The sequence below is a fragment of the Lissotriton helveticus genome, chromosome 1_1, assembly GCF_964261635.1.
Source record: "Lissotriton helveticus chromosome 1_1, aLisHel1.1, whole genome shotgun sequence".
NCBI lineage: Eukaryota > Metazoa > Chordata > Amphibia > Caudata > Salamandridae > Lissotriton > Lissotriton helveticus.
This window is the reverse complement of record NC_136057.1, coordinates 174,222,476-174,244,418: the sequence shown is the minus strand read 5'-3', so window position 1 is coordinate 174,244,418 and position 21,943 is coordinate 174,222,476. Positions and strand designations below refer to the sequence as shown.

At 55.5% G+C, this 21,943-nt stretch overlaps 1 protein-coding gene across 1 annotated transcript in view; it reads right to left on the bottom strand.

The window, feature by feature from the left end:
* The window catches only part of IPO13 (importin 13), a 651,059-nt gene that overhangs the window by 196,381 nt on the left and 432,735 nt on the right, over positions 1-21,943 (bottom strand). The window contains exons 7-8 of the mRNA XM_078661811.1: positions 20,280-20,427; positions 13,890-14,071 (exon numbers count right to left, since the gene is read on the bottom strand). Of these exons, the coding sequence (XP_078517937.1) occupies positions 13,890-14,071; positions 20,280-20,427 (330 nt within the window). The remainder of the gene's footprint in view (positions 1-13,889; positions 14,072-20,279; positions 20,428-21,943) is intronic.

Sequence of the window (21,943 nt, the reverse complement as noted above, 5' to 3'; positions counted from 1 at the left end):
AGGGGTGGGACAAGCATACAGAAAGAGGGTGGGAGGGAGGGGTGGGACAAGCATACAGAAAGAGGGTGGGAGGGAGGGGTGGGACAAGCATACAGAAAGAGGGTGGGAGGGAGGGGTGGGACAAGCATACAGAAAGAGGGTGGGAGGGAGGGGTGGGACAAGCATACAGAAAGAGGGTGGGAGGGAGGGGTGGGACAAGCATACAGAAAGAGGGTGGGAGGGAGGGGTGGGACAAGCATACAGAAAGAGGGTGGGAGGGAGGGGTGGGACAAGCATACAGAAAGAGGGTGGGAGGGAGGGGTGGGACAAGCATACAGAAAGAGGGTGGGAGGGAGGGGTGGGACAAGCATACAGAAAGAGGGTGGGAGGGAGGGGTGGGACAAGCATACAGAAAGAGGGTGGGAGGGAGGGGTGGGACAAGCATACAGAAAGAGGGTGGGAGGGAGGGGTGGGACAAGCATACAGAAAGAGGGTGGGAGGGAGGGGTGGGACAAGCATACAGAAAGAGGGTGGGAGGGGTGGGACAAGCATACAGAAAGAGGGTGGGAGGGGTGGGACAAGCATACAGAAAGAGGGTGGGAGGGAGGGGTGGGACAAGCATACAGAAAGAGGGTGGGAGGGAGGGGTGGGACAAGCATACAGAAAGAGGGTGGGAGGGAGGGGTGGGACAAGCATACAGAAAGAGGGTGGGAGGGAGGGGTGGGACAAGCATACAGAAAGAGGGTGGGAGGGAGGGGTGGGACAAGCATACAGAAAGAGGGTGGGAGGGAGGGGTGGGACAAGCATACAGAAAGAGGGTGGGCTGGAGGGGTGGGGAAAGCATACAGAAAACAGAGGGTGGGCTGGAGGGGTGGGGAAAGCATACGGAAAACAGAGGGTGGGCTGGAGGGGTGGGGAAAGCATACAGAAAACAGAGGGTGGGCTGGAGGGGTGGGGAAAGCATACAGAAAACAGAGGGTGGGGTGGGGAAAGCATACAGAAAACAGAGGGTGGGAGGGACTGGGCAAGCATACAGAAAACAGAGGGAGGGAGGGGTGGGACAAGCATACAGAAAGAGGGAGGGAGGGGAAAGCATACAGAAAACAGAGGGTGGGCGGTAGGGGCGGGGAAAGCATACAGAAAACAGAGGGTGGGCCGGAGGGGCGGGGAAAGCATACAGAAAACAGGGTGGACGGGAGGGGCGGGGAAAGCATACAGAAAACAGGGTGGGCGGGAGGGGCGGGGAAAGCATACAGAAAACAGGGTGGGCAGGAGGGGCGGAGAAAGCATACAGAAAACAGAGGGTGGAAAGGACTGGGCAAGCATACAGAAAACAGAGGGTGGGAGGGACTGGGCAAGCATACAGAAAACAGAGGGAGGGGTGGGACAAGCATACAGAAAGAGGGAGGGGTGGGACAAGCATACAGAAAGAGGGAGGGGTGGGACAAGCATACAGAAAGAGGGAGGGGTGGGACAAGCATACAGAAAGAGGGAGGGAGGGGAAAGCATAGAGAAAGAGGGAGGGAGGGGAAAGCATAGAGAAAGAGGGAGGGAGGGGAAAGCATACAGAAAGAGGGAGGGAGGGGAAGCATACAGAAAGAGGGAGGGAGGGGAAAGCATACAGAAAGAGGGAGGGAGGGGAAAGCATACAGAAAGAGGGAGGGAGGGGAAAGCATACAGAAAACAGAGGGTGGGCCGGAGGGGCGGGGAAAGCATACAGAAAACAGAGGGAGGGCCGGAGGGGCGGGGAAAGCATTTAGAAATCAGAGGGTGGCCCGGAGGGGCGGGGAAAGCATACAGAAAACAGGGTGGGCGGGAGGGGCGGGGAAAGCATACAGAAAACAGAGGGTGGGCGGGAGGGGCGGGGAAAGCATACAGAAAACAGAGGGTGGGCGGGAGGGGCGGGGAAAGCATACAGAAAACAGAGGGTGGGAGGGACTGGGCAAGCATACAGAAAACAGAGGGAGGGAGGGGTGGGACAAGCATACAGAAAGAGGGAGGGAGGGGAAAGCATACAGAGGGAGGGAGGGGAAAGCATACAGAAAACAGGGTGGGCGGGAGGGGCGGGGAAAGCATACAGAAAACAGGGTGGGCGGGAGGGGCGGGGAAAGCATACAGAAAACAGGGTGGGAGGGAGGGGTGGGACAAGCATACAGGAAGAGGGTGGGAGGGAGGGGTGGGACAAGCATACAGGAAGAGGGTGGGAGGGAGGGGTGGGGCAAGCATACAGGAAGAGGGTGGGAGGGAGGGGTGGGGCAAGCATACAGGAAGAGGGTGGGAGGGAGGGGTGGGGCAAGCATACAGGAAGAGGGTGGGAGGGAGGGGTGGGGCAAGCATACAGGAAGAGGGTGGGAGGGAGGGGTGGGACAAGCATACAGGAAGAGGGTGGGAGGGAGGGGTGGGACAAGCATACAGGAAGAGGGTGGGAGGGAGGGGTGGGACAAGCATACAGGAAGAGGGTGGGAGGGAGGGGTGGGACAAGCATACAGGAAGAGGGTGGGAGGGAGGGGTGGGACAAGCATACAGGAAGAGGGTGGGAGGGAGGGGTGGGACAAGCATACAGGAAGAGGGTGGGACAAGCATACAGAAAGAGGGTGGGAGGGGTGGGACAAGCATACAGAAAGAGGGTGGGAGGGGTGGGACAAGCATACAGAAAGAGGGTGGGAGGGGTGGGACAAGCATACAGAAAGAGGGTGGGAGGGGTGGGACAAGCATACAGAAAGAGGGTGGGAGGGGTGGGACAAGCATACAGAAAGAGGGTGGGAGGGGTGGGACAAGCATACAGAAAGAGGGTGGGAGGGGTGGGACAAGCATACAGAAAGAGGGTGGGAGGGGTGGGACAAGCATACAGAAAGAGGGTGGGAGGGGTGGGACAAGCATACAGAAAGAGGGTGGGAGGGGTGGGACAAGCATACAGAAAGAGGGTGGGAGGGAGGGGTGGGACAAGCATACAGAAAGAGGGTGGGAGGGAGGGGTGGGACAAGCATACAGAAAGAGGGTGGGAGGGAGGGGTGGGACAAGCATACAGAAAGAGGGTGGGAGGGAGGGGTGGGACAAGCATACAGAAAGAGGGTGGGAGGGAGGGGTGGGACAAGCATACAGAAAGAGGGTGGGAGGGAGGGGTGGGACAAGCATACAGAAAGAAGGTGGGAGGGAGGGGTGGGACAAGCATACAGAAAGAGGGTGGGAGGGAGGGGTGGGACAAGCATACAGAAAGAGGGTGGGAGGGAGGGGTGGGACAAGCATACAGAAAGAGGGTGGGAGGGAGGGGTGGGACAAGCATACAGAAAGAGGGTGGGAGGGAGGGGTGGGACAAGCATACAGAAAGAGGGTGGGAGGGGTGGGACAAGCATACAGAAAGAGGGTGGGAGGGGAAAGCATACAGAAAGAGGGAGGGAGGGGAAAGCATACAGAAAGAGGGAGGGAGGGGAAAGCATACAGAAAGAGGGAGGGAGGGGAAAGCATACAGAAAGAGGGAGGGAGGGGAAAGCATACAGAAAGAGGGAGGGAGGGGAAAGCATACAGAAAGAGGGGGGGAGGGGAAAGCATACAGAAAACAGAGGGTGGGCCGGAGGGGCGGGGAAAGCATACAGAAAACAGAGGGTGGGCCGGAGGGGCGGGGAAAGCATACAGAAAACAGGGTGGGCGAAAGGGGCAAGCATACAGAAAACAGGGTGGGCGAAAGGGGAAAGCATACAGAAAACAGGGTGGGCGGGAGGGGCGGGGAAAGCATACAGGAATAGGGTGGGAGGGAGGGGCGGGACAAGCATACGGGAAGAGGGTGGGAGGGAGGGGCGGGACAAGCATACGGGAAGAGGGTGGGAGGGAGGGGCGGGACAAGCATACGGGAAGAGGGTGGGAGGGAGGGGTGGGACAAGCATACGGGAAGAGGGTGGGAGGGAGGGGCGGGACAAGCATACGGGAAGAGGGTGGGAGGGAGGGGCGGGACAAGCATACGGGAAGAGGGTGGGGGAGGGGTGGGACAAGCATACGGGAAGAGGGTGGGAGGGAGGGGTGGGACAAGCATACGGGAAGAGGGTGGGAGGGAGGGGTGGGACAAGCATACGGGAAGAGGGTGGGAGGGAGGGGTGGGACAAGCATACGGGAAGAGGGTGGGAGGGAGGGGTGGGACAAGCATACGGGAAGAGGGTGGGGGGGTGGGACAAGCATACGGAAAGAGGGTGGGGGGGTGGGACAAGCATACGGAAAGAGGGTGGGGGGGTGGGACAAGCATACGGAAAGAGGGTGGGGGGGTGGGACAAGCATACGGAAAGAGGGTGGGGGGGTGGGACAAGCATACGGAAAGAGGGTGGGGGGGTGGGACAAGCATACGGAAAGAGGGTGGGGGGGTGGGACAAGCATACGGAAAGAGGGTGGGGGGGTGGGACAAGCATACGGAAAGAGGGTGGGGGGGGTGGGACAAGCATACGGAAAGAGGGTGGGGGGGTGGGACAAGCATACGGAAAGAGGGTGGGGGGGTGGGACAAGCATACGGAAAGAGGGTGGGGGGGTGGGACAAGCATACGGAAAGAGGGTGGGGGGGGTGGGACAAGCATACGGAAAGAGGGTGGGGGGGGTGGGACAAGCATACGGAAAGAGGGTGGGGGGGTGGGACAAGCATACGGAAAGAGGGTGGGGGGGTGGGACAAGCATACGGAAAGAGGGTGGGGGGGGTGGGACAAGCATACGGAAAGAGGGTGGGGGGGGTGGGACAAGCATACGGAAAGAGGGTGGGGGGGGGTGGGACAAGCATACGGAAAGAGGGTGGGGGGGGTGGGACAAGCATACGGAAAGAGGGTGGGGGGGGTGGGACAAGCATACGGAAAGAGGGTGGGGGGGGGTGGGACAAGCATACGGAAAGAGGGTGGGGGGGGTGGGACAAGCATACGGAAAGAGGGTGGGGGGGGGTGGGACAAGCATACGGAAAGAGGGTGGGGGGGGGTGGGACAAGCATACGGAAAGAGGGTGGGGGGGGGTGGGACAAGCATACGGAAAGAGGGTGGGGGGGGGTGGGACAAGCATACGGAAAGAGGGTGGGGGGGTGGGACAAGCATACGGAAAGAGGGTGGGGGGGTGGGACAAGCATACGGAAAGAGGGTGGGGGGGTGGGACAAGCATACGGAAAGAGGGTGGGGGGGTGGGACAAGCATACGGAAAGAGGGTGGGGGGGTGGGACAAGCATACGGAAAGAGGGTGGGGGGGTGGGACAAGCATACGGAAAGAGGGTGGGGGGTGGTGGGACAAGCATACGGAAAGAGGGTGGGGGGGTGGGACAAGCATACGGAAAGAGGGTGGGGGGGTGGGACAAGCATACGGAAAGAGGGTGGGGGGGTGGGACAAGCATACGGAAAGAGGGTGGGGGGGTGGGACAAGCATACGGAAAGAGGGTGGGGGGGTGGGACAAGCATACGGAAAGAGGGTGGGGGGGTGGGACAAGCATACGGAAAGAGGGTGGGGGGGTGGGACAAGCATACGGAAAGAGGGTGGGGGGGTGGGACAAGCATACGGAAAGAGGGTGGGGGGGTGGGACAAGCATACGGAAAGAGGGTGGGGGGGTGGGACAAGCATACGGAAAGAGGGTGGGGGGGTGGGACAAGCATACGGAAAGAGGGTGGGGGGGTGGGACAAGCATACGGAAAGAGGGTGGGGGGGTGGGACAAGCATACGGAAAGAGGGTGGGGGGGTGGGACAAGCATACGGAAAGAGGGTGGGGGGGTGGGACAAGCATACGGAAAGAGGGTGGGGGGGTGGGACAAGCATACGGAAAGAGGGTGGGGGGGTGGGACAAGCATACGGAAAGAGGGTGGGGGGGTGGGACAAGCATACGGAAAGAGGGTGGGGGGGTGGGACAAGCATACGGAAAGAGGGTGGGGGGGTGGGACAAGCATACGGAAAGAGGGTGGGGGGGTGGGACAAGCATACGGAAAGAGGGTGGGGGGTGGGACAAGCATACGGAAAGAGGGTGGGGGGGTGGGACAAGCATACGGAAAGAGGGTGGGGGGGTGGGACAAGCATACGGAAAGAGGGTGGGGGGGTGGGACAAGCATACGGAAAGAGGGTGGGGGGGTGGGACAAGCATACGGAAAGAGGGTGGGGGGGTGGGACAAGCATACGGAAAGAGGGTGGGGGGGTGGGACAAGCATACGGAAAGAGGGTGGGGGGGTGGGACAAGCATACGGAAAGAGGGTGGGGGGGTGGGACAAGCATACGGAAAGAGGGTGGGGGGGTGGGACAAGCATACGGAAAGAGGGTGGGGGGGTGGGACAAGCATACGGAAAGAGGGTGGGGGGGTGGGACAAGCATACGGAAAGAGGGTGGGGGGGTGGGACAAGCATACGGAAAGAGGGTGGGGGGGTGGGACAAGCATACGGAAAGAGGGTGGGGGGGTGGGACAAGCATACGGAAAGAGGGTGGGGGGGTGGGACAAGCATACGGAAAGAGGGTGGGGGGGTGGGACAAGCATACGGAAAGAGGGTGGGGGGGTGGGACAAGCATACGGAAAGAGGGTGGGAGGGGTGGGACAAGCATACGGAAAGAGGGTGGGAGGGGTGGGACAAGCATACGGAAAGAGGGTGGGAGGGGTGGGACAAGCATACGGAAAGAGGGTGGGAGGGGTGGGACAAGCATACGGAAAGAGGGTGGGAGGGAGGGGTGGGACAAGCATACGGAAAGAGGGTGGGAGGGAGGGGTGGGACAAGCATACGGAAAGAGGGTGGGAGGGAGGGGTGGGACAAGCATACGGAAAGAGGGTGGGAGGGAGGGGTGGGACAAGCATACGGAAAGAGGGTGGGAGGGAGGGGTGGGACAAGCATACGGAAAGAGGGTGGGAGGGAGGGGTGGGACAAGCATACGGAAAGAGGGTGGGAGGGAGGGGTGGGACAAGCATACGGAAAGAGGGTGGGAGGGAGGGGTGGGACAAGCATACGGAAAGAGGGTGGGAGGGAGGGGTGGGACAAGCATACAGAAAGAGGGTGGGAGGGAGGGGTGGGACAAGCATACAGAAAGAGGGTGGGAGGGAGGGGTGGGACAAGCATACAGAAAGAGGGTGGGAGGGAGGGGTGGGACAAGCATACAGAAAGAGGGTGGGAGGGAGGGGTGGGACAAGCATACAGAAAGAGGGTGGGAGGGAGGGGTGGGACAAGCATACAGAAAGGGGGTGGGAGGGAGGGGTGGGACAAGCATACAGAAAGGGGGTGGGAGGGAGGGGTGGGACAAGCATACAGAAAGGGGGTGGGAGGGAGGGGTGGGACAAGCATACAGAAAGGGGGTGGGAGGGAGGGGTGGGACAAGCATACAGAAAGGGGGTGGGAGGGAGGGGTGGGACAAGCATACAGAAAGGGGGTGGGAGGGAGGGGTGGGACAAGCATACAGAAAGGGGGTGGGAGGGAGGGGTGGGACAAGCATACAGAAAGGGGGTGGGAGGGAGGGGTGGGACAAGCATACAGAAAGGGGGTGGGAGGGAGGGGTGGGACAAGCATACAGAAAGGGGGTGGGAGGGAGGGGTGGGACAAGCATACAGAAAGGGGGTGGGAGGGAGGGGTGGGACAAGCATACAGAAAGGGGGTGGGAGGGAGGGGTGGGACAAGCATACAGAAAGGGGGTGGGAGGGAGGGGTGGGACAAGCATACAGAAAGGGGGTGGGAGGGAGGGGTGGGACAAGCATACAGAAAGGGGGTGGGAGGGAGGGGTGGGACAAGCATACAGAAAGGGGGTGGGAGGGAGGGGTGGGACAAGCATACAGAAAGAGGGTGGGAGGGAGGGGTGGGACAAGCATACAGAAAGAGGGTGGGAGGGAGGGGTGGGACAAGCATACAGAAAGAGGGTGGGAGGGAGGGGTGGGACAAGCATACAGAAAGAGGGTGGGAGGGAGGGGTGGGACAAGCATACAGAAAGAGGGTGGGAGGGAGGGGTGGGACAAGCATACAGAAAGAGGGTGGGAGGGAGGGGTGGGACAAGCATACAGAAAGAGGGTGGGAGGGAGGGGTGGGACAAGCATACAGAAAGAGGGTGGGAGGGAGGGGTGGGACAAGCATACAGAAAGAGGGTGGGAGGGAGGGGTGGGACAAGCATACAGAAAGAGGGTGGGAGGGAGGGGTGGGACAAGCATACAGAAAGAGGGTGGGAGGGAGGGGTGGGACAGGCATACAGAAAGAGGGTGGGAGGGAGGGGTGGGACAGGCATACAGAAAGAGGGTGGGAGGGAGGGGTGGGACAGGCATACAGAAAGAGGGTGGGAGGGAGGGGTGGGACAGGCATACAGAAAGAGGGTGGGAGGGAGGGGTGGGACAGGCATACAGAAAGAGGGTGGGAGGGAGGGGTGGGACAGGCATACAGAAAGAGGGTGGGAGGGAGGGGTGGGACAGGCATACAGAAAGGGGGTGGGAGGGAGGGGTGGGACAAGCATACAGAAAGGGGGTGGGAGGGAGGGGTGGGACAAGCATACAGAAAGGGGGTGGGAGGGAGGGGTGGGACAAGCATACAGAAAGGGGGTGGGAGGGAGGGGTGGGACAAGCATACAGAAAGGGGGTGGGACAAGCATACAGAAAGGGGGTGGGAGGGAGGGGTGGGACAAGCATACAGAAAGGGGGTGGGACAAGCATACAGAAAGGGGGTGGGAGGGAGGGGTGGGACAAGCATACAGAAAGGGGGTGGGAGGGAGGGGTGGGACAAGCATACAGAAAGGGGGTGGGAGGGAGGGGTGGGACAAGCATACAGAAAGGGGGTGGGAGGGAGGGGTGGGACAAGCATACAGAAAGGGGGTGGGAGGGAGGGGTGGGACAAGCATACAGAAAGGGGGTGGGAGGGAGGGGTGGGACAAGCATACAGAAAGGGGGTGGGAGGGAGGGGTGGGACAAGCATACAGAAAGAGGGTGGGAGGGAGGGGTGGGACAAGCATACAGAAAGAGGGTGGGAGGGAGGGGTGGGACAAGCATACAGAAAGAGGGTGGGAGGGAGGGGTGGGACAAGCATACAGAAAGAGGGTGGGAGGGAGGGGTGGGACAAGCATACAGAAAGAGGGTGGGAGGGAGGGGTGGGACAAGCATACAGAAAGAGGGTGGGAGGGAGGGGTGGGACAAGCATACAGAAAGAGGGTGGGAGGGAGGGGTGGGACAAGCATACAGAAAGAGGGTGGGAGGGAGGGGTGGGACAAGCATACAGAAAGAGGGTGGGAGGGAGGGGTGGGACAAGCATACAGAAAACAGAGGGTGGGCTGGAGGGGTGGGGAAAGCATACGGAAAACAGAGGGTGGGCTGGAGGGGTGGGGAAAGCATACAGAAAACAGAGGGTGGAAGGTTGGGGAGGGACAAGCATACAGAAAACAGAGGGTGGGAGGGACTGGGCAAGCATACAGAAAGAGGGTGGGAGGGAGGGGTGGGACAAGCATACAGAAAGAGGGTGGGAGGGAGGGGTGGGACAAGCATACAGAAAGAGGGTGGGAGGGAGGGGTGGGACAAGCATACAGAAAGAGGGTGGGAGGGAGGGGTGGGACAAGCATACAGAAAGAGGGTGGGAGGGAGGGGTGGGACAAGCATACAGAAAGAGGGTGGGAGGGAGGGGTGGGACAAGCATACAGAAAGAGGGTGGGCTGGAGGGGTGGGACAAGCATACAGAAAGAGGGTGGGCTGGAGGGGTGGGGAGAGCATACAGAAAACAGAGGGTGGGCTGGAGGGGTGGGGAAAGCATACGGAAAACAGAGGGTGGGCTGGAGGGGTGGGGAAAGCATACAGAAAACAGAGGGTGGGCTGGAGGGGTGGGGAAAGCATACAGAAAACAGAGGGTGGAAGGTTGGGGAGGGACAAGCATACAGAAAACAGAGGGTGGGAGGGACTGGGCAAGCATACAGAAAACAGAGGGAGGGAGGGGTGGGACAAGCATACAGAAAGAGGGAGGGAGGGGAAAGCATACAGAAAACAGAGGGTGGGCGGTAGGGGCGGGGAAAGCATACAGAAAACAGAGGGTGGGCCGGAGGGGCGGGGAAAGCATACAGAAAACAGGGTGGACGGGAGGGGCGGGGAAAGTATACAGAAAACAGGGTGGGCGAAAGGGGCAAGCATACAGAAAACAGGGTGGGCGGGAGGGGCGGGGAAAGCATACAGAAAACAGGGTGGGCGGGAGGGGCGGGGAAAGCATACAGAAAACAGGGTGGGCGGGAGGGGCGGGGAAAGCATACAGGAAACAGGGTGGGCGGGAGGGGCGGGGAAAGCATACAGAAAACAGAGGGTGGAAGGTTGGGGAGGGGCAAGCATACAGAAAACAGAGGGTGGGCTGGAGGGGTGGGGAAAGCATACAGAAAACAGAGGGTGGGAGGGACTGGGCAAGCATACAGAAAACAGAGGGTGGGAGGGACTGGGCAAGCATACAGAAAACAGAGGGAGGGGTGGGACAAGCATACAGAAAGAGGGAGGGAGGGGAAAGCATACAGAAAGAGGGAGGGAGGGGAAAGCATACAGAAAGAGGGAGGGAGGGGAAAGCATACAGAAAGAGGGTGGGAGGGAGGGGTGGGACAAGCATAGAGGAAGAGGGTGGGAGGGGTGGGACAAGCATAGAGGAAGAGGGTGGGAGGGGTGGGACAAGCATAGAGGAAGAGGGTGGGAGGGGTGGGACAAGCATAGAGGAAGAGGGTGGGAGGGGTGGGACAAGCATAGAGGAAGAGGGTGGGAGGGGTGGGACAAGCATAGAGGAAGAGGGTGGGAGGGGTGGGACAAGCATAGAGGAAGAGGGTGGGAGGGGTGGGACAAGCATAGAGGAAGAGGGTGGGAGGGGTGGGACAAGCATAGAGGAAGAGGGTGGGAGGGGTGGGACAAGCATAGAGGAAGAGGGTGGGAGGGGTGGGACAAGCATAGAGGAAGAGGGTGGGAGGGGTGGGACAAGCATAGAGGAAGAGGGTGGGAGGGGTGGGACAAGCATAGAGGAAGAGGGTGGGAGGGGTGGGACAAGCATAGAGGAAGAGGGTGGGAGGGGTGGGACAAGCATAGAGGAAGAGGGTGGGAGGGGTGGGACAAGCATAGAGGAAGAGGGTGGGAGGGGTGGGACAAGCATAGAGGAAGAGGGTGGGAGGGGTGGGACAAGCATAGAGGAAGAGGGTGGGAGGGGTGGGACAAGCATAGAGGAAGAGGGTGGGAGGGGTGGGACAAGCATAGAGGAAGAGGGTGGGAGGGGTGGGACAAGCATAGAGGAAGAGGGTGGGAGGGGTGGGACAAGCATAGAGGAAGAGGGTGGGAGGGGTGGGACAAGCATACAGGAAGAGGGTGGGAGGGGTGGGACAAGCATACAGGAAGAGGGTGGGAGGGGCGGGACAAGCATACAGGAAGAGGGTGGGAGGGGCGGGACAAGCATACAGGAAGAGGGTGGGAGGGGCGGGACAAGCATACAGGAAGAGGGTGGGAGGGGCGGGACAAGCATACAGAAAGAGGGTGGGAGGGGCGGGACAAGCATACAGAAAGAGGGTGGGAGGGGCGGGACAAGCATACAGAAAGAGGGTGGGAGGGGTGGGACAAGCATACAGAAAGAGGGTGGGAGGGGTGGGACAAGCATACAGAAAGAGGGTGGGAGGGGTGGGACAAGCATACAGAAAGAGGGTGGGAGGGGTGGGACAAGCATACAGAAAGAGGGTGGGAGGGGTGGGACAAGCATACAGAAAGAGGGTGGGAGGGGTGGGACAAGCATACAGAAAGAGGGTGGGAGGGGTGGGACAAGCATACAGAAAGAGGGTGGGAGGGGTGGGACAAGCATACAGAAAGAGGGTGGGAGGGGTGGGACAAGCATACAGAAAGAGGGTGGGAGGGGTGGGACAAGCATAGAGAAAGAGGGTGGGAGGGGTGGGACAAGCATAGAGAAAGAGGGTGGGAGGGGTGGGACAAGCATAGAGAAAGAGGGTGGGAGGGGTGGGACAAGCATAGAGAAAGAGGGTGGGAGGGGTGGGACAAGCATAGAGAAAGAGGGTGGGAGGGGTGGGACAAGCATAGAGAAAGAGGGTGGGAGGGGTGGGACAAGCATAGAGAAAGAGGGTGGGAGGGGTGGGACAAGCATAGAGAAAGAGGGTGGGAGGGGTGGGACAAGCATAGAGAAAGAGGGTGGGAGGGGTGGGACAAGCATAGAGAAAGAGGGTGGGAGGGGTGGGACAAGCATAGAGAAAGAGGGTGGGAGGGGTGGGACAAGCATAGAGAAAGAGGGTGGGAGGGGTGGGACAAGCATACAGAAAACAGAGGAAGGGAGGGAGGGACTGGGCAAGCACACAGAAAACAGAGGGTGGGAGGTAGGGGGGTCAAGCACACAGAAAACAGAGGGTGGGAGGGACTGGGCAAGCATACAGGAAACAGAGGGTGGGAGGGACTGGGAAAGCATACAGGAAACAGAGGGTGGGAGGGAGGGACTGGGCAAGCATACAGGAAACAGAGGGTGGGAGGGAGGGACTGGGCAAGCGTCCGGTTTGGTGCAGTCGCTTCATTGGCTGCCCATCCGGAAGCGGATCATGTTTAAAACATTGACCCTGGCGCACAAGCGCTTTTCGGCTCCGGAGCTAAGTACTTACAGCGCAGGCTTGTCTTTTATCGCCCGGCCCGATCTCTGCGCTCGGAATCTGTGTTTTTGGCTGCGGTTCCTCGAGTGAGGAAGGCCCGTACCGGGGGGCGCTCCTTTCGTTTGAGGGCCCCTCAGTTGTGGAACACCTTGCCTCTGGCCTTGCGGCGCTCATCCAATCTACTCCTGTTCAGGAAGAGCCTTAAGACCTGGCTTTTTAACCTTTAGGATGTCTTTTTTTTTGTCCTTTCCCTGTTAGTGTCTGTCTTATGGATTTATGTTTTTTATATTGAGCTGCCTAAATAAAGCGCTGGGACACTCTTTTGAGTAGCCGTGCGCTATAGAGATAAAATTTAACATAACATAACATACAGAAAACAGGGTGAGAGGGAGGGACTGGGCAAGCTTACAGAAAACAGAGGGTGGGAGGGGTGGGCAAGCATACAGAAAACGGCGTGAGAGGGAGGGACTGGGCAAGCTTACAGAAAACAGAGGGTAGGAGGGAGGGACTGGGCAAGCATACAGATAATAGAGGGTAGGAGGGAGGTACTGGGCAAGCTTACAGAAAACAGAGGGTGGGAGGGAGGGGTGGGGCAAGCATACAGAAAACAGAGCGTGGGAGGGAGGGGTGGGGCAAGCATACAGAAAACAGGGTGAGAGGGAGGGACTGGGCAAGCTTACAGAAAACAGAGGGAGGGAGGGAGGGACTGGGCAAGCTTACAGAAAACAGAGGGAGGGAGGGACTGGGCAAGCTTACAGAAAACAGAGGGAGGGACTGGGCAAGCTTACAGAAAATAGAGGGAGGGAGGGACTGGGCAAGCATACAGAAAATCGAGGGTGGGAGGGAGCGGTGGGGCAAGCACATGGACAATGGAGGATGGGCTGGGTCAAATACAAGGACAACGGTGCGTGGCTGGGGAAAGCAAATGGATAATGGAGAGTGGGGAGAAAATGTTGGGTAAAGCACATGTATAGTAAAGGGTGGGTGAAAGGGGCTGGGGAAGCACATGAAAAACAACGCAAGGGCGAGAGGGGCTGGGGAAGCACTTGGATATCAGAGGATTGGAGGGAGAGGCTGGGAAAGCACACAGACACCTGAGGCTGGATGGGAGGGGCTAGGGAAAGCACTTAGCGCATGATGGAGATGTACATGGGGAAGGGAGAAGTACATGAGGGAGATATAAAATGTAAATCTATTTAACAAAGATTCCTTGTCTTTGTCAGATGTAAAAACCCTCATGGTCACAAATGGCAAGACCTACTCATGCTTAAAACAAGCACAAACCAATATAAAGGATTAGGAAAGATCCTGATAGCTTCCAGGTGTTCTAAACTGAACAGTTAGACAGCCAACTCTGCCATGACTATCTGCTTCTACTGAAATACTCTTACCTGTGAAACGGCCACAATATTGGCGGCGTAGGGTGGCAGATCGTACTTGCACTCCCGGCAGATCTTCTTCAGTGTGGAAACGCTGGAGATGGAGAGCTCAGGGTTGCCCAGGGCATGCAGCACCAGGGGCAAAACATTGTTGATCATCACTGGATGGTCTGCAAGCCACTCGGCTAGAGCTCCTAAACCGGTAAGAAAAAAAATCTAAATGAAAATGTGTTCTGGTCACTGATTAATAACAAAAAATTAAGGGATAGAAGTGGTCTGAAAAGGGCACCACAGAGGAATCTGAGTTTGGAAAGAAATGCTTACACATTACACAGTAAGAGGGGGCATGGCCTTAAAGGATAAACACTGAGAAGTGAAATGGATTGAAGGAAAGACATCAAACATTGAGGGTTTGGAGAGGACTCTGCAAGAAGGAAAACATTGCAGAATCAGAGAAGGCACATTTAGGAGCAAACTTCATGAGAGACAAAGTTCAGGGAAAGAGAAGAAACACTGAGATGTCAGGGGACTCATGGGAAGGATACACATTGAGGTGCCATGGAATGACCGAGAGGGACAAGCAACTTCAGTGAGTCCAAGCGCATGAGGGACTGGAAGGAGATTTCACAGTTAAGAGTCAAGGAGGCCCCGGGGAGACCACTGAAGATTCAAACAGCATATGGGATGGGGAAGTCAGCAAGGTTTAGGGAAGGGTAACACTCATTAGGAAGTGAGAGTCAGCCGGGAGTATATGACACATTAAGCTAAAAGGAATGTGTTCTAGGATGACCACCACACACTGAGGACCCAGGGATGGACCGAATGGAGTGGGGGAAGGACATAAGGGGTAGAGACACAGAAGGGACGAAATCACCTACGTACAAACAATGAGGGGTCAGGCGTCTCAGAGGGATGGAGAGAACATATCGAGGAGTCACACGGCAAAGGTGACTGAAGAACATCACACACTGAGACAGGGCTTGAGGGAAGCACCTTGTGAGGGCAAGGACATGGAGGGCATAGCGCACTAGATAGTCGAAAGAGGCAAGTGACTGATGAGTATAAAACGCGCAGCTTTACTGTGTAGGAGGAAATCAGATATTTGGGAAGAAGTAGAAAGAGATCACACAGTGGATTAGGCTATAAAGCGGCAACCAACATTCAGTATACTCATTTATACAAAACAATTGAGAAAAGAAGATGAATAATCCAGTTGAATTACAATTCTTTATTGAAGCACAAGTAGAGAAGTATCCAGTATAACGACCGCCCAGAGCGACAGCAAGCTACAACTCTAACCTTTACAACATGCCATCATTCCAGGATGGAACATAAGTCATGGTGGCATGTGCTAGACTCATAAGTAAACACACAGCAATTAAAGTGACATACTAAAATAAAAAGAACATGAGACCCAACAAATTGTTTGGGTAGAATGCCTCGCTGTCACTTTAGGATGCTCTGCCCCACATAACGGGTTAACACTTAGAGATGGTGGAGCCCTCCGTGCAAGGCAGGAAGGAAATCAGATTCATAATTGAAGTCATGCTCCTTAGATATCTCCTGTCAAGATGCAGGATCCAAAACCAATTTCAAATTTCTGTTCTGCAGAATGTTTTCATTTAAAAATCAGATTACTTCAATTAATTTTAAAATAAACGTAATTGGAAATGGAATGAAAACCAATAAGCGAAGAGCCTAACTAGCTCTATGCGTTTTCCATTTTTTGAGAAACAGAATAAAGAAAAAACAGTGTAATGGACGAACAACTGCAAAAGTCTTAAGAGAGGTAAAAAGGCAAACCACACTGTAAGGAAGCCAGCAACTTCACTTTCCCATAATGAACCAAAGGTTAACCCAAAGTTGAGTTTGTTTGGCTAGCTAATTGGGATCATTTCCCTTCAATGCTTTACCATGTTTTTGGGGCAATAGTAAAGCATTAAGGTCTAGAACCTAAAGGACAATTCCCTCGGAGAAGAATTAAGATTACAAAAGGGGAAGAGGATGGGGCCTAAGGGCTAGAGAGGTCGATTTCGAAGCTGAGGAACCCGGTTTGAGTCTTGGCAGGGACGCTCAACATCCTGTGATTCTGGGCAAATATCTTAATCTCCCTGTGCCTAACAAAACTAATGCGTCCATCTGTAATGTAACTGGTGCTCATGTAAAGCTCTCTGATACCTTCAGGTCGATTCTGCGCTATATAAAACTCCCATAAAAATAAACTAAATAAATAAGTAACTTTTCCTTCTCTATCACGAAGTCTTTAAGGTCAGACAGACAACCACGACTCCCAAAGCCCTGTAGTGATAAGAATATCTAAGGAAAGCTCAGAGACCAGTGCTCAATTTGAAGGATTTCAAGGAGTGGGTGGTATATTGCCATTCAAAATGGAGGGTATCCACCTCCTCAGGGATGTGCGGAGGCCGCTCGACTAGATGGCCGGCCTCGACCTCAAGGACACATACCTCACGGTCACGATCTTTCCTCTTCACTGCCGGTTTCTACAGTTCAGGTGGTATGGTCAGGTCTTCGAGTTCAGCACTCTGCCTTTTGGGCTATCCTCTGCGCCGTGGTGTTTCACGAAGGTCCTCACGCTGACAGTGGAGTTCCTAAGGCCGCAGGGCATTTGGTGGATCATGTACTTCGACGTCATGCTTTTCCTGTCCAAGTGTCTCAAGAGGCTGTCCAGTTACTTGCAGACGGCGGTCAACTTACTGCAAGGGTTAGGATTGGTCACAAACAAGAAGAAATCCCTCCTTACCCCGGTCCAATGGGCAACCTTTTTGGGGTTTACAATAGATTCTGTCTCCTCTACCCTGAGCCTCCCGGTTCGGAAAATTGCGAAGATCAGGCACAAGCTGCGCCAAACCTAGGCCAAGTCACACACATCATTGCGCCAGCTTGCTCGCCTGGTGGGCCTTCTCAACTCCTCAATTCAGGTAATCTTTCCAGGCCCATTGCACTATTGTAAGATGCAGAGCATCAAGGCGTACCACCTCAGGAGGGGACTGACTTATTTGCAATCCATTCCGCTTACAGCAGAAGTGAAGGAGGAGATGGTCTGGTGGCTTGCACACATTGAGGCGTGGAACGGGAGAGCAATCTTCGGTTCTGCTCTGGATGTCGTGATTGAGTCTGATGCCAGCAGTTGCATGTTGACAGTTTTCTCGATGACCTTCGCCGGGAACGGGAGCAGGGAGAGGGGCCGGAAGTTCTTGAGGTCCTTGGGGTTCGCCTTGGGCTTCTTGAGGAGGGCGTTGATTTCGGCGTATTTCTAGCTTTCCGGGAATGTCGCTGTTTCGAAGGAGATGTTGATGACCCTCCGTAGTTGGGGTGCGATGGCAGCGTCTGCTTTATTGAATACGTGGTGTGGGCACGGGTCCGAGGGAGATCCTGAGTGGATATAGTTCATGACCTTGCGTGTCTCGTCGTCATTGACATTGGAGCAGGAGGTCAGACGGTTGGTGCTGGCGGTGTTCACAGGGGAGGTGGGGTCTGGCGTAGTCGGGGTGGTCATGGTGTTGAAGCTGTCATGGATGTCAGCGATCTTGCGGTGGAAGAAGATGGCCAGTGAGTTGCACAGTTCTTGTGAGGGCGGTATGTCGTTGGCGCTGGGGTTGGAGAGTTCCTTTACGATGCTGAAAAGCTCTTTGCTGTCATGTACATTGTTATCCAGGCGGTATTTGAAGGAGGATCTCTTGGCTAATCTGATGAGGTGGAGATGTCTGCAGGTGGCGTCCTTGTGGGCTGCATGGTTGTCCGGAGTGCGTTTGTGGAGCCATATCTTCTCCAGTTTCCGGCATGCGCGTTTGGAGGTCTGCAGCTCGTCGGTGAACCAGGTGGCTCTCTTGCTGGCGTGGTTGTTGGAAGGTTTCTTGAGTGGGGCGAGGGTGTTGGCGCAGTCGTCGATTCACTGTCTGAGGTTGCGGGCTGCGGTGTCTGGGTTGGTGGGGTCGTGGGTGGGTTTTGGACGAGGGTGGTGATCAGCTGGTCTTCGGTGACTTTGCTACAGCAGCGGCGAGGTAGCTGTTGGCTGCGGTGGTGCATGGTTGGTTTATTGAAGGTGAAATGGATGCAGCGGTGGTCGGTCCAGTGGAGTTTGGTGTTGTGGTCGAAGGTGACATGGGTGCCTGTGGAGAAGACGGGGTCCAGCATGTGGCCAGCGGCGTGGGTGGGTGCGGTGAAGAGTTGTCTGAGGCCGAGGTTGGCGAGGTTGTCGATCAGGGTGGAGGAGTTTGCGTTATTGTTCTCGAGGTGGAAATTCAGGTCCCAGAGGAGCATGTAGTCCCTGGAGGCGAGTGCGTGGGTGCTGGCAAGGTCGGCAATGGAGTCGCTGAATTGAGCTTGGGGTCCGGGGGGTCTGTAGATGAGTGTTCCTCGGAGGGTGGTGTTGGGGTCGATGTGGATCCGGAAGTGCAGGTGTTAGGAGGTGTTGAGGGTGTCGTCTGCGTGGGTGGCGACCTTGAGGGTGGACTTGTGGACGATGGCTATACCTCCTCCGATTCCATTGGCGCGATCCCTGCGGGTGATCTTGTAGCCATCCGGGATGGCTATGGCGATGTCGGGCGCCGAGGAGTCGTTCCACCAGGTCTCGGTCAGGAAGGCCACGTCTGGGGCGGAGGTGTCTAGCAGATCCCAGAGCTCGACGACGTGTTTGAATGCAGAGGGGGTGTTGAGGAGTATGCAGCGGAGGTGGTTGGGTCCAGTCCTTAGAGGTTTCGTGGCTCTGTCGCAGGTGAAGCTGCAGGTGTGGCAGGAGAAAGGTCCGTGCGTCCGTTTCGGGGCAGCTTGGAAGCAGGTGTGGTTTCGGCTGGCGTGGAGCGTGTAGAGTGTGCTGGCGTCGTAGCGGAGTCTGGTGTTTTGGCGTTCGCGGGGTCCAGGGGTTCTGGTGCTGGATGCGGTCCAGGCGTGGACGGGCGCAGACAGGCTTGCCTTTGGCGCACCTTCGGCGAACCAGCGGCACCCGCTGCGCGGTCTCCATAAGAGGGGGATATGGAGGGAGGAGCAGCTAGGAGGCGAGAGCGGGGTGGCCAATGGGGAGCAGGGGGTGGGACAGCAGGGACGCAGCGGCAGGAAGGAGCGGGAAACGACGGAAAAACAGGCGAGCGGCAGGGAGCAGGTACGAGGCAGATGGCCGCCGTGTGGGGAGCGACCGGCCTACGAGCAGGGTCAGAGGTCGCTCCTACGCTATTGCGCGGCCTCCTTGAGAGGGGGATATGGAGGGAGGAGTAGCCGGGAGGCGGGAGCGGGGTGGCCAATGGGGAGCAGGGGGGCGGGGCCGCAGGGACGCAGTGGCGGGAAAGAGCGGGAAACGGCGGGAAAACAGGCGGGCGGCAGGGAGCAGGTACGAGGCAGCTGGCGGCCGTGTGGTGGCATGGGGAGCGACCTGCCTGCGAGTATATTGGTTGTGGCTGGCTCACAAGTATTAGGGTTTGCGTTGGTTAGCTTTTGCTTTGGAAGTTTTAGTTGAGGACTGTGTTCTCAGTAACAGATCCTAGTTAAGCGGTAAGTTGTGATGTGATCCGGATTCCTAGTGTTTGTATTTGGCAGAACAATGTGTTGTAAGAATTAGGCAGACATCTCGTTTGGTGCGTTTGCATGTTACTTAGTTGGGCTAGGTAACTAGGCATAGTGGCTGATTGAGGGTCCACCACTACACGGATTTGGAACATGGGCCTCTGAGGTTTGATAGTTTATCCCTGCCTATGGTGTTATAAGCTGATCCTGGGTACATTTAAGGTTGTCTGAGAGTCTCAATTTCAATCCTGGATTCACCTGGTGGTTTTCAGCTTATTACTATGTATCTATGTTCTTTTTGCTTTATTTTGAGTGATGTATCCAATTTGTTTTCTGTGGCTGCTGGTTGTAGTTTTCCAAGCTTGCGCTTTTTTACGTCTCACTCAGTGCAATAGCGAGCCAGGACCTTTCGGGCAACTGTGTTGCAATGACCTTGAAGACTCTTGATTTGCAGAGGGTTGGGTAGCGGCATTTGTTCATATAGCCAGCTGAGATAGTTTTGATGCTTCACTTATCACAGAGTGCCATCAGTCTTGTTTACTGGTTAAAGAATTTTGAAATGAGCTATGATTTTAACTCACTGGATTTTGTCCATATTGGGTATTGTGTGAGTTCTGTAGTGCTTGGGTTTTGTAAGATTGAAGTACTGCGAATACATATTCGTACAGGAGGATCGTCACAAACCTCATGCAATAACATCATGCAATAAGTCGTAATTCACAAGAGGGATGGAGTGACATTAGTGCTATCATCAAATGGCCAGGGTGCTTACAGGACAGCTGAGCTTGAGGACCAAAGTGCAGGGCTGGTAATCCTGAAAATAGACTACTGCAATCCATGACCACTCCTTCACCCAGTCCCTTTAAGTCACAGTTATCTGCTCACCAATAGTAAACATCACAGTGTCAGCCAGCTGGACGTTGTTAATGTTGATTCGAGGAATGAGGCCAATAAGTCCTGGCACCACATCGGAATAGTTCACATCAATGGTTTCTGCGATGGACTGAAAACCGAAGAGTAGTGCTTCTGTGTGCTGCAAGGAAAAAAGAAGAGAGTCACAAACATACTGAGCAAGAAGAGGGTTACAGACCACATCTGCTGAGCTACAAGAGGGCCATACATCAAACCTACTGAGCAAATAGAGAGTCTCACCCCACACTTACTGAGCAAGAAGTACTCACACCAAACCTACAGAGCAAGATGGTGATACAACAAATCTATGAGCAAGAAGGGGATCTCAACGCCACACTTACTGGCAAGAAGAGGATCACACACCAAAACCTACAGAGAACAAAGGTCATAGACCAAATCTATGAGCAAGAAGGAGATACACACCAAACCTACTGAGCACGATGAGGGTTACAGACCAAATTTACTTATCAAGAAGAGGGTTATACACCAATTCTGCTGAGCAAGAAGAGTCTCAACCCACAATTACTGAGCAAGGAGGACTCACACCAAACCTACAGAGCAAGAAGGTGATACACCAAATCTATGAGCAAGAAGGGGGTCTCAACGCCACACTTACTGAGCAAGAAGAGGGCCATACACCAAACCTACAGAGCAAGAGGGTCTCAGACCACACTTATTGAGCAAGAAGGTCTCACACCAAACCTACAGAGCAATAAGGAGATGCACATCAAACCTACTGAAGAAGAAGAAAGCCTGACGCCAAACCTGCAGAGCAAGTAGGTCATATACCAAATCTTTGAGCAAGAAGGAGGTCTCTTACCAAACCTACTAAGAAGGGGATCTTGGAATAAACTGACTTAGCAAGCAGGTGGTCTCACACCAAACCTATTGTGGAAAAGTAAGGTATCACGCTACACCTACTTAGCAAAAGTACTGTATACCCTCTTCTTGCTCAGTAGGTGTGGTGCAACACACCAACCCAAGTGAGCAATAAAGGTTGTCTCACATCAAACTTAGTGAGCAAGAAGGGGTCTAACATCAATTCTACTGTACACAGAGGATCTTGCAGCAAAGATACTGATCATGACGGAATCGCACACCAAACGATCATCAGGACAGGCATCAAACCCCCTAAACATGGGGCATGGATCAGACACCAAATCTCTTCTTTGAATTTAAAGGTGAAGGAAAGGATCTCAGTCTGCGTCAACCAAAAGTGCCAACATACCAAGCCTAGGATTACGGGAGGTGGTAAACCAAAGATTATGATGCGCTGAGAGAGATCAAAGCAGTATAGAACACACACGAAATCTGATTGGGTTAAAAGGATGGGTGCGGTTGTTACGAATCTCATAAGGAAATCTTCTTCAGATCCTATGGAGAATTAAGCTTGAGAGAATTACAGATTACGTCTCACCAAGGATAGCAGAGGGGAAATCGTAAAAACAAAATCCCACTGACAATAGGACATGAAACATTATGCCTACTGGAGCACTTGGTAGGGAACATTTTACACCTTTGCTCAGATCACAATGGGAGAGGTGGAGGTGTGACAGCGAGATATGCCCATCGGCGCTCTTGGAAGCTCAACCCAGACTGAACATCCTAGTTTGTTATTGGCATGTAATCTGGAACAA